At 42.2% G+C, this 15,582-nt stretch overlaps 1 protein-coding gene across 3 annotated transcripts in view; it reads right to left on the reverse strand.

Moving 5' to 3' along the window:
• ARMC8 (armadillo repeat containing 8) overlaps positions 1-15,582 on the reverse strand; it is a 60,581-nt gene that overhangs the window by 14,194 nt on the left and 30,805 nt on the right. For 2 of the 3 annotated variants that reach the window (XM_063408113.1, XM_063408111.1), the window contains 7 exons: positions 13,062-13,154; positions 9,663-9,722; positions 8,451-8,531; positions 7,077-7,152; positions 6,893-6,983; positions 3,608-3,668; positions 701-901 (listed from right to left, as the gene is read on the reverse strand). In XM_063408113.1, coding sequence (XP_063264183.1) covers positions 701-901; positions 3,608-3,668; positions 6,893-6,983; positions 7,077-7,152; positions 8,451-8,531; positions 9,663-9,722; positions 13,062-13,154 — 663 coding nt within the window. The remainder of the gene's footprint in view (positions 1-700; positions 902-3,607; positions 3,669-6,892; positions 6,984-7,076; positions 7,153-8,450; positions 8,532-9,662; positions 9,723-13,061; positions 13,155-15,582) is intronic. The other variant, XM_063408112.1, reaches the window with a different exon arrangement.

Genomic DNA, 15,582 nt, shown 5'->3' on the forward strand with positions numbered 1-15,582 from the left:
TTGCTCAGTTTTTTATACTGTAACTAATTTTTTTAATATTTCGTTTGCCTTTTTACAGAGAATTCAAGAAGCTCTTTTTGCAGAATTAACGCCATTCTATAAGGGTCAGGGAAATGAACCTGTCTCTTGAGCCAATTTCAAAAAAAGCACAAAGCTCTGTAATGTATTTTTTTGGTACTTTCAGAATTATGAATACAGAATTATGATTACAGAATAATCAGACTCAGTAAGACTCCAAGGTACATCTGGTCTCTGTTTATCCAACGTCTTGCAAGTGCAGATAACTCATAACATGAAACAGTGCACAACACCCACGTTTTTGTGCTTTAACACAACAGAACCATCTCTGAACTTCAGATTTTCCACAAACCTGACCTAAGAATTGAAAACAAATCTCTCTTCACATGACTATTATCTCTTTTGAAGCTGAAATGTACTGGTTCCTGAGGGCAAGATGTTTAAACTTAGAGGATGGGAAGACTAGATATACAGAGTTTTCTGTGGTTAATGAAATCTCCAAAAAGCAGCGACTGAGACTTGGAGAGTACAAACATCAAGAATCAAGCCCTACCGGACCTCTGATCACCTTTCAGTTGAGGCTCTGATGCATCAGGTTTAAACAGAACTAAACCCCCCATCCTGAGCTCAGTGATGTTTGGTTTTGCCCATCTCTGCAGGCTCAGGGGGGGTCACAGCTCACCCTTTTGATGTCGGTGATGGCGCTGACGGAGCTGGGGTACTTGAAGTAGTCAGCGAGCATGACGATGAGGTGGTCGGTGATGCTGGCCATCCTCTGCAGCTCCACGTCCGTCTCTATCAGGTAGGCCAGGGTCTCTGCCCCCTCCACCCGCTCCTCCAGCAGCCTGTCCTTACTGCACATTCGAACCAAGCACGGCAGAGTCTGCAGGGATGGAAATAAAGGAGTTTCCAGTGTAGCTACATTGATAAGGAAACTCCAAAGAAATGAAACAGCTGAGCTACAGCAATGCTCTGTATCGTTCTTTACTTTTACACACACACGTTTCAGTGGTTCAGGGACTGCACACACAGGAATTGTTCAGGCATTGCTAAGTGCACAATCAGCTGCTTTCAAACAGCTTCTCACATAGCCAAAATGATGCAATGTTTAGAAGTGATCATGGACGAAGCTTGACAAAACCTTAAAAAACAAAAAAAATCCCCTCAAAAGTTGATGTTTGCACAGGGTTGTTCTTACTACACACCAGAACCAAAATTACCCAAGGTGCCCTCAAGAAGTACTTGAGCCCTCCTGCTCTTCTGTGATCTAGGATTAACTAAAGACAATGCAGTTAGAAATAATCTCAGGGTTCCTTTTCCACACACTGGCTGCCTGGAGCAGAGGGCAAGGGAGGAATACTCCTCAGCACCATTTTTGATCAACCTGGCAGCTAACCTGGAATCCAGGTCTATTCTGACATCCCCCTACCTTGGTTACACCCACAGGACAACAGTTTTGTTACACCTTCTCTACTGAAAAATAAAAACCAATGAAGTCTTTCATTACCTGAAGCTCAGTGAAAAGTACTCAGCTCTGGAAAAGCCAATTCTCTCAGGGTTGGGACTCTGCCAAGCCCTCAGGCCTCCCAAATGTGAAAATGGACAAGGAATAACACCAAGGTTTGTGCTTGGGCAACGTCACCAAGTTCAACAGAATAACTCCAGTAAATGTTGCTCAGAGTTAAGTTTTGGGGACCTGAAATAACATCTACCCATTGATTGTTCAAATGATTAAACAGATAAATATCTTATCTCCACTGCACAGAAGTAGGACTTGCCTATGTATTTTAGAAAGCTAGATGCACCTCCAAGATTATCAGTGAGGTTTTGAATCCTGCAGCTAATCCAGTGAGGCAGAGCATCCCCTTCTGCACACCTGGCCTTGAGCAGGCAGGCATAGGTTTTCAAAAAGTTACATTCATGTGGAGTGAGGCAGAAAAGAAGTGGAATTCCATTTCTCAGTCACAAAGACAATGTATTTCTTAGTACTTTCCAGGTCAAATGGTGTGAAATAAGCTATTTCTTGGAATTCAAAGCCTGGGCATTTTTAAGTCACTGAATGCACGCACCCAAGAAACTGATCTCACATTTTTCAACACTAAGCAATCCCATCTGCTTAAAATTAAACAGAAGCAAGAATTCTGACAGACACATTTTAACTGTTCCATTGCACCTACAGGTCAGTACAGTGCAATTAACACACAGGAGCAGGGGGCTGTGTAGGGGTGTGAGATGGAAAGCCACACTGCAACACCTGGGCAGCAGATAAAAGCCTGGAAACTGACTGTAATAATGGAATATCTAATTTCCATAGTATGGTTGGGAAGTATCTGGGTTATCTGGACAGTTTCATTACTAGGATTCCAGAGAAATCATTTCCGTTCCCATCAAATCCATTATTTATCAGCCTCCTCTGCCTTTCTCAAGGGATTTTATTTTTTTCCCATCTTGCAGGCCAACCCACTGCTCAAACTGAGAAACAAAAGTAAATTAAAGCCATTTTGGAAACCCACAACCCTGACTGGCCCCCAAATGCAGAAAGTTTGATAGCAAAGGGTCAATAACTCCTGAATGCTAAAGGGGCCATCACTTCATCTTAGCAGAAGTTAAAGGATTTGTGGCTGGATTAACCACAGGGACACTGTTATCTTGCAAGTCTGAGCTCCTGGAGGAGGAATCACTGAGGTGGTTTGAACAAGGCAAAGGTTCTGTGCCTTCCTTCTCCCCTCACTCTTCTGTCTGTTCCCAAGTACTATAACACAATTAATTCCACAGCCTCAAACATGGATTTGTGCTGAAGCAGCTTCAATGAGGAAGAAAATGCTGCTGTTGCTGTGAGCTGCCCCAAGCAAATCCCTTTGCAAAGGTTTGAAAGGATGGTGGTTTTCCACAGGGCCCACATGGCTCAGCCTGTGCCCAGCTCCCAACAATGACCTGCCACTGCCAGCAGCCCCTGCTCCCTGTCCCAGGGCAGAAGAGTTCTGGGACATTCACATCCTGACCAGGGCGCAGCACAACATGCAGGATTTATGGAGGGAAGACATTTCCAAGGAAGAGAGAGGTTTGCAGGAGAGGTGGGCTGGGAGAATGGAATTGTTACCCCTAGTTTGCAGGTGTTGTAAGGAGAAAGGAGAGCAGAGAATTGGAGTGTCAATTTGGAACAAAGCTAAGGAGGAGGATGAGTGTGAAGGATGCAGCTTGGCTTCCTCAGCTGTGTGTTACCAGGTGCCTGTGCAGAACAGATGTCAACACACACACTGGAATGAACTGTACACTGCACTTTCTTGCACAAAAACACAGGAGGGGTGGGCCTTAGTCTCAGCCAACATGTAGATTTTTAATCTATCATTACTTGGAAACAAACAGAAACCAGAGAATTTTTTTTAATTTAAAAAGAGTCAGGAGAACTCAGTGCTTTGCCATATTTGGTAAAACACATTTTGTGCTACCTTTTATATGAGAAAAGAAAACCTAGGATAGACCTACATGAGAAAACCTTTTGAACAGAGAACTGTTTAGGCAGCTGTCGTGGCTAGCACAGAAAGAATTATTCTGTATGTACAAGGTGGTTGAAGAGGACACAGCTCACCTTCAGAACGATGCAGGGATCGTCCGTCCGTATTGCTCCGGCTCTGCACATGGAAGTAAGGCTGCAACAACACAACAGGACACAGTCACCTCCCCAGGCTGTGATGCTGCAGAACACCTGTCCCAGTGAAACATCCTCTCTGTGCTGGATTTAAATACATCAGATCTTACTAGGCTTGGGCACATGAACTCCTACAGGTGCACCTTCAGACAGGTTTGCAATGCAGGAGCCCTTGCTGGAGCACTGATCAATACACAAATATCAATACCACCAGCCTGCCTGAGCCCCAAACCCAGAAGGAACAACAGAACACTTATCACTATAACACACTTATACTGTCACAGGCACAGACACCCAGGCCCTGCCCCAGGCCAGGAGAGCTGGAAGTGCTGAGCTGCCTGTCCAGAGGCAGGGTTTTACACTCTGCAGGGACCAGCACAGCCCCACCAATGATGAACCCAGCCAAGGCTCTGACACTGCTCCAAGCCAGCATTTGTTCCTTATTAGACAACAGCTCACAGTGGATATGACAACCACAAGGTCTCACCAGCACACAGCATCAGACAAATTCCATGTTCTTTGTTAATGTACTTGTAAAGTGCCCCAAACTACCAGAAATGCAAAATAGCTCGCCCACCAAAAAAAGTGTTTTACTTTGAAGTGGTTTTGTTTTTACCTGCCCTGCTACAAGGCAGCGGAATGGAGCTGGAGGGGAACTGCTGTGCACCAGTATCTCGTTTTAGCTTCTGAACTAACCATTGGAACTGGCTTTTATCATGCCACAGTGGAGGTAAAAAAATATAACTGTATTTCAGTAAAGGTAACTTTAAACTAATATGTCTGGACCCTCAGTTGGGCAGGTGGAAGGGTCAATCAGAACTGCTCAGCTAAGGAGCAGCAATGTGCCCATACTGTGTTTCACACATCCCTGAGCCCCTTCCAAGGGCCCAGAGTGAGTTCTTTCACCTCTTCGAGGCAACAACACTGATTCTCATTCTGAGTACAGCCACAGCTAAAAATCCCACAAGCAGAACTCTCTTAATGTATTATTTCTCAGAAAGTAAGAGATAAGACTGAATGTTAGCACAGAGATCATCTCTGAACTTTTACTGCCCAAGCCTTGCAGCTGACAGCAGGAAACTCATTTTCACACCTGCACAAACAGGAGGAAAGCTCCCATCCTGCAGCTGCCATTTAGTCCAGTGAGACTCTACTTGCCAGACACAGTAGCTCTGTTTCAGAGTAATGAAAGAAAGTTGAAAGAAAGTAATTTTTGACTTCAGGTGACATAGGCTTGGCTTAGCTGGCAGCAGTTCTAGGGATTTTAGCAGGAAAGGTGACTGCTCCACTTGTAGCTGCAGAGCACTCTCCCAAGGGGCATCCTGCTCCTCCCTCTGTCCCAACACTGCTGCTCAAGGGAAGCATCTTTGCTCCATTTCAATCAAGAGGTATTACCTGGAGCCTTCTAAGTCTACTTCAATAGTTGAGGGAAAAGAAAGGTAGTAGTCTTGTATGCCAGGCTGGATTCAAATAGAAATTTTAGAAAAGGTTTAAATGGAAAAAAACCCTTCTAGATCTGTATTCCAAGGAATCTAATGATAAATCAGAGGAACTGCAGATTAACTGACTGAGGTTGGCAAGGTAGGAGTGAAATCTAATTCACAAGCAGAAAAAAAAATGATCTGTAACAATTTCACCTACTACTCTCATTAGGAAAAAGGAAGAGTCTGAGTTGAAGACAATCAGGTAGGGGATGGACCCATAGGAGAAAAACCAGGGCTTTGCAAACTCCAGGGCTGCTCTAAAACTGAGAGCTCTAAGAAGGATGTGTGCCTGTGGACTAATTAGAAACCCAGTCTGAAATTCAAGATACTGGTTTGTCTGCAATTTTCCTGCAATTTTCTTTTGCTGCTTTTCACCACATCACTTTCTTTTATGTTTTCAAAGATCCAGCTGAGCCAAAGTACTGCAAAGCAACAGCAAAAGATGGGTTGTGTACCCAGTTCCTTCAGTCAGCAAATAACACCAGTAGAACTGGGAATGTCCATCTCAGAACAATTATTTTAACTCCAGGCTGTCTTTATGACTTGTCAATTGCTTTATATCTCGAGATTAATTAAAAAAAAATAAAGTATGTCATTCTCTATGCATTTTCTGACTTCTCAAAGAAACACATAAATCAATCAGAACAGAGACTGCTACAGTGCCATTAATTTAACCTGCCCTCTTCACTAAGAATTGCCTAACAAAACCAGTAAAACCAGACTGCCTGGGCCAACTGTGGTTGGAAGGGAGGCTGGGAGGTCCCAAGACACCTCCTGCATGGGGTGGGATTACCCAGGAACCCCCCTCATACACGTGCACATCACTGAAACTGCTTTCAGAATGAGCGAGGGCATCACAGCCTGGCAGTATGAGCAGTCACAGATCCTACCTACCCCACCTGCTCCTCACCCGGAATCAAGAGACTTGTACTGACACAAGTGTTTGGTGAACTCAGAACTCACTGCTCCTTGTCACAGAAAGCCATCAAAAATGAAAAGAATAATCAAACAACACATCAGCAACCAAACTCCTGAGTTAAACTTAATTTTAGTAGTTTATAGCAGTGGGTTATTTTATCTCTTTACCCCCTGGAGTGATTTATTTCATTGCTATCAACACAAGAAAAGGAAAATGGCCCTAAAGGGTGTCAGTCCCAGCTTATGGAGTGAGCAGAACCAGGGTGCTGCTATTATGGAACTGGGTCACATCTTGTCACTGGGTAGGAAGTCAGGATGAATATGAACACACACAAATGTACCCACACAGCAGGGAAAGCTGAAGTACAAAATTAATTAATAACATTAATTCTGCTGTATGAGCACATGAAGCTTGAAGAATAATCTATTTTATTTAAAACAGTTGGGTAGATGGACTAAGTCTGCTCTCCCATCATCTTGGTGCAGTCTCCAACAGAGCACAGCCACCAAGGATGGTAGTTCAGGACTGTGCTCTGCCTGTTCAAAGCAAAACTTATAAAATCCAAGATACATCTGAAAATCCATATGGCTGAACACACATTCCTCACAAAACTGCTGCCCAGCAATATTTTTCCCTGCTTATGTACTGCAAAGTGTGAAAATTACATTATAAAATGGAGTTGTTCAAGGATTTAGATAATAAAACAGTATCTCTAATTATTCCTAAGATTCTACATCCCATATTTGGAACAAGGAAGAAGGGAGCAGTTGAACAGTAAGGATTGAACTCCCTGCTATTTCCCCAATTCCTGAAGACAATTACCATTTGGCTGACGTGAGCTGCATTTCAATGGGCTTGTCCCTTTGTAACATCTTCACAAAAATCTGTGGTAACAATTCTCCATCAACAGACACTGCAAAGAGAGAGAGAGCTTCGAGTCATTTTCATTCAGTCAGGCAGGCAGGGAGTGTCAAAGCAGCAGCAGCAGCAGCAGCACTGCACTCACCATTGACCAGAGTCATGGATACCTGGGGGTTTTCAAAGGCTAGAACTGAGAAGCATTTCAATGCCTGCATTCGGACCTGTGCAAAAACAGAATGATATGAAATATCAACGCTGACCTCAAAGCAAAACTGGGCTACACTGCTGGATAGGCTTGAAGAAAACAGTGCTGTATAACCAACAAGAAATGGAAATGGAGAATAAAAGGCAGGTGGAAACATCTAGCTCACACCCTGACTTCTGTCATTTCCCTGTTAGAACTATCCTTCTGTAGGGGGTGTTGTAAACTCTGTGAAGAAAACCAGCAAGGTTAAAACTTGGGAGCTAAATGGGAAATACTGCTCTTATTTGTAATGCCCCACAAATGTGTAAAAAACAACAGAAGAATAGAAGCATATAACAACACTATTTTTACTTTTCAGAACTCATAAGTACATTAGAGAATCAGAAATATGTACTCTTGAGATTTCCATTTCAGAATCTTTAAAGGTGGGCTTAATAAAATGTCTAAAGAGAACCATCCAACTGAAGTGATTCCAAACTAATCTTCAAACAAATACACACCAGAAGTTTTACTGCCATTACACAGCCTCAGGCACCACCTGGATGCAAAGGATGGACAAATTTCCTCATCCTGGCTTCTCCAGTTTTGATTTAATCAATGTTTCATGGCTGCTTAGTTTCTGAAATCTTTGTAACTTCTTTTTTGACACAGGGAAGATCAACCATTATCACCTTCCCAGACCACAGAACCCAGATCAGCTCAGATACTGTCTCTGATATTTGCTCTTCTACAGCTGCACATATTCAAACTGTGTTCTTGTCTTCACAGTGGAAGGACTGAGAAGGAGCTGACCCTCCTGGCCACCAAGCTACAGCAGAGTGTGATGCTTGTCCTCTGAGGTGGTGCCTTCAGATGGTCCAGGATGGACTTCCAAAACATAACAGAGAAGGGAGCTGAGACTCAGGAATTCAGGGAGCACCACACACAGGCAGCTGGTGGCCTCCACACATTCCACAAGCATCTATTTTTACAGATATGACTTCCTTTTTAGGATAGATCACATTTGCTACTCTTCAGCTTAACTTCTTATTCTCATTTATTGTTCAACAAATCAGACCACTTGCTGCCACGTGCCTGTTCCTCTTTGGAGCAATGCTAGGCAGCCCTATTCTCATTATTGCTGCTTTAACTTTACAGCACACAATAGCACCCGTTTGGACAGAATAAGACAAGTAAAAAGCAAGTGTTATTCTACAAATATACATTGTACCTGTTTATAGCTTTGGTTCACAGGCACAGATGTGGTTTTTATAATCTTCATTTGAATTCTTTTCATAAACATGTGTTAAACACAGAGCAGTTGTAATGTCTTACTTTGTAGGAGGTGGAGACCAACAGATGTGCGATGTTCTGAACAGCTCCATGGTTAAATAAGATTGTCTGGTGATCTGGACCCTTCAAAGGAAACATAACACCGGGGGTTTAAAACAACATGTAAGAGCTTCCCTCTATCTGCAATTCCTTGTTAAATATTTAAGATACGTTTCCTAACATTTACTTTGTAATCAGCTAGCATAACAATGTTTTTTATATATATGAACAATTTGAAGTAATATTTTTATAGCATTTGTCCTTTTCTGGTAATCATTTCCACTCTCTCCTTCAATAGGCAATGACATTAGTTCTCACAAATGAAGAAATATGGATAGAGAACTTCTGTGTCTATTCCTCCTACTGGAAACAACTGAAAGCTCCTGATTTTCTCTACAAATCACATAAAAGGTCACCAGTCACTAATGTCTTCCTCACTGTTAATATTAAGCATTTTCAACAATTCTAACTGCAGAAAGGAAGAGATTTCTTCTAAAACTGGTTCCAGACAGAATGGCAGTGCTTTGACAGGAGATTCACATTTTCCTCCAGCTTTTTTATTATTTATAATTTAGTTTCAAGCATATTTGGCCATAAATCTGGCCAGCCATCCCCTATTTATTGACTTTAGGATCTAAGCTGGCAATGGCTGATATGGCAGTATTTTTTCCAAAACAGCCTTCAGAATTAAACACAAATACTAAACTTTGCAGGAGAAAGGTCTCAGAACTTCTGTAGCGTGACAAGGCTTGATGAGGTTGAAAAAACAACATGAAATCTCAATACCTGCAGCCCTCAGCAGCTTCTTGCCAAAGCTGATCTGTGACTTGTAAACCTCTCTTTAAAAGCAGGTTCATAGCTCTGGTCATCTCTGCATTAAGCATGGGCTGTGCACATTTAAATTCAGCTTAGAGGATGCCATTTATCATCCCTCTGTGCATCTCCTTGACTAATCTGCAAGTGAAGAAATCTCTTCACTCCTTAATCTCTAGTTCAAACCCAGCTGAGTTTAGGGCACTTAAATACAGCTGAAATCAGATTCCTCTTGCAGTCAAGAGAACATTTTTAGAGTATCTCTTACCTCTAAGAATAAAATTACTTTCAGATGTAACATATCTGGTGCTTTAAGAGATGCTTCAGCTGCTACTGCCACCAAGAGCTTTCTACCAAAAAATGCAATTAGAACAGCATGGTTGAAGGAGGAAAACCACTTACATTGGCACACAGAAGTGGCTGAGGCAATGAGTTAAAGCCGCAGCTATGCCAGTGTTGGAGCTGAAGAACAGATATTGAAATATGTGAAAAAAATGAGTGAGTTTAAAGTAAAAGAAATCATACTGCCCTAGATTTAGTAATTCCCAAGTATTAGTGATTCCTCCATGGGATGCAGGTGGCAGAATCTGTGCAGGACAGACGCCTGTACAGAGGTGACACCTGGGCGTATCTGAGTTGCACAACTGGAAATATTTCATCTGTACACGGTGTTTGCACACCAACCAGCACAACCAGGTAAGCACTAAGCCATAAAGAGGGACAGCTACAAATATAAAAGTGAAAACCTGAGACTGTGATGAAGCATTTCCAAGCAGTTCAGCAGTTTAACAGCAAGGCTGCCTGCTTTTGCTCCACCTTGGGTACAGCGAGAGAGTTCCACTCCTCTGACACTGATCTTGTTCTCCAAATATGAATGACATATTTCAGGAATAAACATCATTTCTTGCCAATTTTCCATCATAAAATGCCAATTCTCAAGGAAACATTAGGGTAGCACAGTGTAACAATTCATTCCACAATGACAAGCAGGTACCTAAGTGCCTATGTCCCTCAGGGCACAGATCCAGCAGGGATACTTTCAAACATAAGTTCCAGAAGTATTTTTTTAATTATCCATACAACCATGTGTTTCCAAATATAAGACCTTACCTCTCTAGTTTGGCCATTAAAACAACAAATTGTACGTGCTCACCTGTACCTTTCACTTGCTCTGAAAATTAATGAAATGAGATGGAGAAACTCCTAAAAAGTAAATTTTGACTTGCATTTTCACATCCCAGATACATCAGCCTGATTTCAGTTTACTTATTTGCTTGTATGTTGATAGAATCCTGGCTCTGTATGTTAAGAGCTGCATCTGCTCCCCTGTAAATCAACACTTTCCCTTGCTCAGGATGGCTTCTCCAGGGGCAATGCTCCCCTGTTGCCATGAATTTTGACTGTAAATGTGCAGGGAGAAACAGCAAAGGCAGAAAATTTTCACTCTAAACGTGCAGAGAGAAGCAGCAAAAGAGAGCAGCAAAAGCAGAAACCAGCAGCAGTATGCTAGGAACCCAAAAGAGGGATTTCCTAGCTCTAGAGAACCGTTCTGAGCTTTTCCAGGGAAACAGGAGAGGGCAAGGCAGAGAAGCCAACAAAAGCTGCTGGAAAGGCAGAGAAATAAATGGCTTGACCAGATGTGAGCTGAGAACAGAGCAGGGACAAGGAGGGCAGGAGTTGTGGTAAGCCACTATTACTTCAATTAACACACCTACTAAGATGAGCAAAAAGAGAAATAAAAGCATCAATGCCTCTCAGAATATATGCTAACCCTTACCTAAATACAAAGGTTTATTTATTTATAGTAACTTACTGCTTCAGGAAAAACTAAGAAAGGTTCTCTCACTCAGGGCCTTTTGGAGGAAGATGGAGTTTTCATTTAAAATGCAGTGAATACTGAAACTTTCCGTGTATATATATATATATTTTTTTTTTAATTATAAGAACCTATTCATTGAAGTGAGAAAATCCCCAGCAAATTTGTCTTCATTGTATTAGATGTATTTTGTTCTGTCTGAACATACAACAATTGACATTATAAACCTGAAACCCCAAAACTAAACTAAATAGAAGGAAGGGGACATTTCAGACTTTTGCTGAACAGCTGCATTTGCCTGGGCAAGAGAATGAGTTCTTGATCAATTTAACATTTGTGGTGATCTGTTTACTCAATCTCAAATATTTTTCTTTGTTAGGCAGCTGTTTGTTCTGTAAATGCAACCATTTCCTAACACTCATGCCCATTACTCTGTCTTTCTTGTGCAGCCTAGTTTCTCTCTGTTTACACAGCCAACGACTTCTTTCCAAAAATCTGATTTTTTCCAGACATTTACTGTAAAATTTGAGAGAGATCTGGGGGATGCAGGAGGCGCTCAAAACAGAATGGTGAGTTCAGAAGACCTTCCTCCCTTGTGAAGTGACTGTGCATTTGTGCTGTACACAACATTTCAGATATGCAAGCCACCAGCAACTGCTGGAGCTGCAAGGAAATAACTCCTTTGGAAAAAGATGATGATAACTGTTTCTGTCCTGTCTCAGCCAACAGAGTTTATATTCCCAGAGCCAATCCCTGATTGTATAAAGTGACTCTTCTACCATCCTATAATTAGTCCTGGGTTATTTTTCTCATAGGCCAACGTGGCCTGATTTTTCACCTGTTCCAGCTTTTCAGCTTGTTAAGGAGACTTTCAAGGGCCTCTTAAGCAGGAGTTGCCTCATTGGTGCAGTTTTGTTCCTAAAATACTGATTTTTTCCTCTATTACGTATGTATGTGAACTTCCAAGGTCCACCGTAGGATTTTGTCTTCATGTTTTCTTTAAATGGTTCCCTAAATACTAGAAGCTGAATTCTATCTTTATATCCCACTAAATGGACAGTTTTCAGTCCTCAGCTTCCCTCAGCAGAAGAAATGCAATGGGATGAGTGTACATAAATAACAGACACAGCAGAAGAAAAGAGATACTTAACAAAGGAATAATTCACAATTCCAGAGGACTCATTGCTAGTGATAAGGTAGAAAGATATTTTTCAAGGTAAATACTTACAAATTCATAAACTTAGGAACTTTCTCATCTGTTAGTACACAATCTGTGATCCTTTAGTTTTAAACTGTTACTAAAAGGGAAAGATGCTGTACAAAGCTCACTTCCTACCCTGAATTATTTTGATGCAGTTATTGTATAACTCACTGGTACAGTAACTACCAAAAAACTGCAACAATATAAACTAGTGCTGTGTAGAAACTTGGAGTGGGGGAAGGGAAAGACAAAACTATGTTTGGGGTGGGGTTGCTGCTGGTTTTAAATCAGTTTTCTCATATCAACAGAATTGCATTACATAGCAGGAATGAACATGTATCTGGATGAACCTGTAATTGATAGAGCTCAGCTGGAAATAGCATTTCTTTTCCTCTCAACCAACAGCACCTCTTAGAAAACAGTCTCTGTGTTTAAAACAGGTGAAAGCAGCTGCATGACCTCTGCAAAAGATGCTCACACTATCCTGAGACTTTCAGAGGAAAACCAGAAGCATTCCAAGATTTATAGCACTAAAAGTGAAGACTGATACTTGCCCAGACTGTTTGCTTTATTCAGCAGCCAAAGCCCATAAACCCCCCCATATCTGCACATTTCCTTGTACTGCAGAGCAGCATATACTGACCCCAATAAAACTGCAGCAAAGGCAGAGCAGCACCAGCTCAGTCATTACTGGCCCAGAATCCTGCCACGACAAGCAGCATACACACAGCTCTTACAGATCAGAAACACAAGTTGCACAGAGAACATGAATTGTCTTTCTTACTTTGCAGCAGTGGGAGAAGATCTGACATATGTATTCTTGTGTGTATCGAGACCTACTGAGCAGTGCCATGAGGTGGGAGATAACTGTAGCATCCTGCAAACAAGCGAGAAAAGAAGAGAGCGTTTACACTGGATTTCAGCACAGCTTCTTTGCAGTTTGTTAAGGGAGCACTCCTGATTCTGCAGTGTTCTCCCTTCCACCAAAACTTTTATGGATACAGAACAAGACCATCAAAAGCAGTTCATTAAAAGTTGAAGGCATGAATGACATTGCTGAGCCAAACCCCCATGGGGAAAAAAAAAAAGAAGGTCAGTGCAATTGGAATAAATAGGAACAACAGGAAAAAGACTTCTGCAATTTGCCTCCAGAATATCTGGGACAAAACCAGTAAAAGAAGGGGGGGGAACATATCAAAATCAAACGTGGCCATCGACACAGATTAGTCCAGGAGTTGCCTTGGTGCTGTCTCATCCCCAGCGTGAGTGACACAGCTCTGCTCCCAGCTCTGATCCCAGGGAGCAGGGAGGGAGCACAGCCAGCCTGGACAGGCACAGCCCCCTGGAAATGGTTCATGGGCAGTCATCATGTCCTCTGTCCTGTGGTCAAACACACACTGTAGACATTGTCAGTGTGTGTGACACCAGTGACAGAGAATCCCAAATAAATCACCAAAAGAAAACCATTACACTCCTGTGGAAGGTACCCTAAGCCAAGGCAGGGGGTTGGAACGAGATGATCCTTAAAGTCCCTTGCAACACAAACTTCTCCATGATTCTGTGGCAAATTCTCTTCTGCAAATACATCCAGTTATTTATCTCTGTGGTGAGTTACAAAACTGTAATTTCTAAAGCTTTCAGTTACTTTTATCTGCATGTTTTAGTGGGAGGAACTATGGTGATATTAAAAGAAACAATGGGATTTTAGTTTGGAAAGGGGTAAACTAAATTACTTCCATGAGATAAGGGAGCTGAGCAAAGGGAAGGACTGAATGAGCCTTCCTTTCCAAAGCACATGTGCCATACTGGCCCGAAGATCTAAGTCAGACTCCGTTTTACCTGCACAATGATGAATTAGTACCCTCTGATTTAGAGAGAGGTGAATTGAAATTAGAGCAAAATCCTCCTGCACCTCAGCTCCCATGACAGCACTGAAAGCAGCACTGGCTTGGCTGCTCAGTGACTGCATCTTCAGACAGACACACTGGTTATGGGAAGTTTGATTTCCCAATTACTTGGGAAATTTCCCACCACACTTTTTAATACTGCCAAAACAAACATGTACCAGTCTCCCCTATTTGCACAAATGTTTGAGATCATACAAAACTTGGAAGTATTTATTTTTTTAATCTTTTTATTTATGTATATACACAATTATCGTATTGAATTTTACAAAGCTTTGCTGCTGACAATCCAGTCTTCTTATTCTCTACAGAAAACAATAGGACAAGAGAGCCAAGAAAAACACTGAGCATAAACCCAACTCATTTCTACTGCTTGTTTCTCACCAAATGCAAAGGATCAACATGCAACAGCCCTATTTGGCACCTCAACATCCTACAGAGAGAAAGTGATTTATAAAGACTTTCTCCCAGGTACATCAGCCATATATCCATGGTTATGTCATGCTTATGTGCATAGGAAAACCAAGGGAATACCTATTTTAAGTAACATTCTCAGGGTTTGGCCAACAGCAGCTCCATCTGATCTGCCTTGACACACAGCTGAACCTCAGAACCCAAAGCCAGCCAGGGCCTGGCCTGCCTGCAGTGCCACAGGGGACACTCAGTCCCAGAATGGGCCAGGCTGGAAGAGCCCAGCAGTCGCCTGGTCCCTGCTCCAGCAGGGCCATCCCAGAGCACAGGGCACGGGATTGTGTCCAGACTGGAACACTTCCAGCCAGGGAGACTCCACACCCTGTCTGGGCTGCCTGTTCCCAACCTCCCCAGAGTTAAAGCAAAACCAATTGACAATCCACCCAGGATTCCTCTGTGTTTTAACACATTTCACCCATTAAAACAGATTCTTGTCCTTTTCTGCAAATCTTCAGCAGCTGAAGGCATCAAGCCCCATCAGTGTTCAACACAACACTGTTCAGTGCTAAGAGGCTGCTCAGCCACAAAGTTCCCCTGAAACACAACCATTAAGAAGCTAGGAGGAAAGGCAAAAGAGAAGAGAGACACTCCAGGATTCACAGGCAGGAATGTTTTAAAAAAGGAGCTTCAAATTGTAAGATGCAAGACCTGAAATCTCCTGCAGGGAAATCCCTGACTTTGAAACCTGAATTATTTCCAAGGATTCAAGCTGCAACTATTAAAGCAGCACATATTTGAATAAAATAATTATTCAGTTAAACTCTTTTAATCAACACAGATGAATGTGTAACATCTCTCCATCTGTATCTTACACCTGGGAAGGAACCAACAAACACTTATTTCACATCCTTGCCAGTGACATCCCTGTGCAATGCTCCACTTTCACCTAAAAATCCAACAGCATTGATCACAGGAGCATTCCAGCTGCAG

This window comes from Prinia subflava, chromosome 11 (assembly GCF_021018805.1).
Source record: "Prinia subflava isolate CZ2003 ecotype Zambia chromosome 11, Cam_Psub_1.2, whole genome shotgun sequence".
In the NCBI taxonomy this organism is placed as follows: Eukaryota; Metazoa; Chordata; class Aves; order Passeriformes; family Cisticolidae; genus Prinia; species Prinia subflava.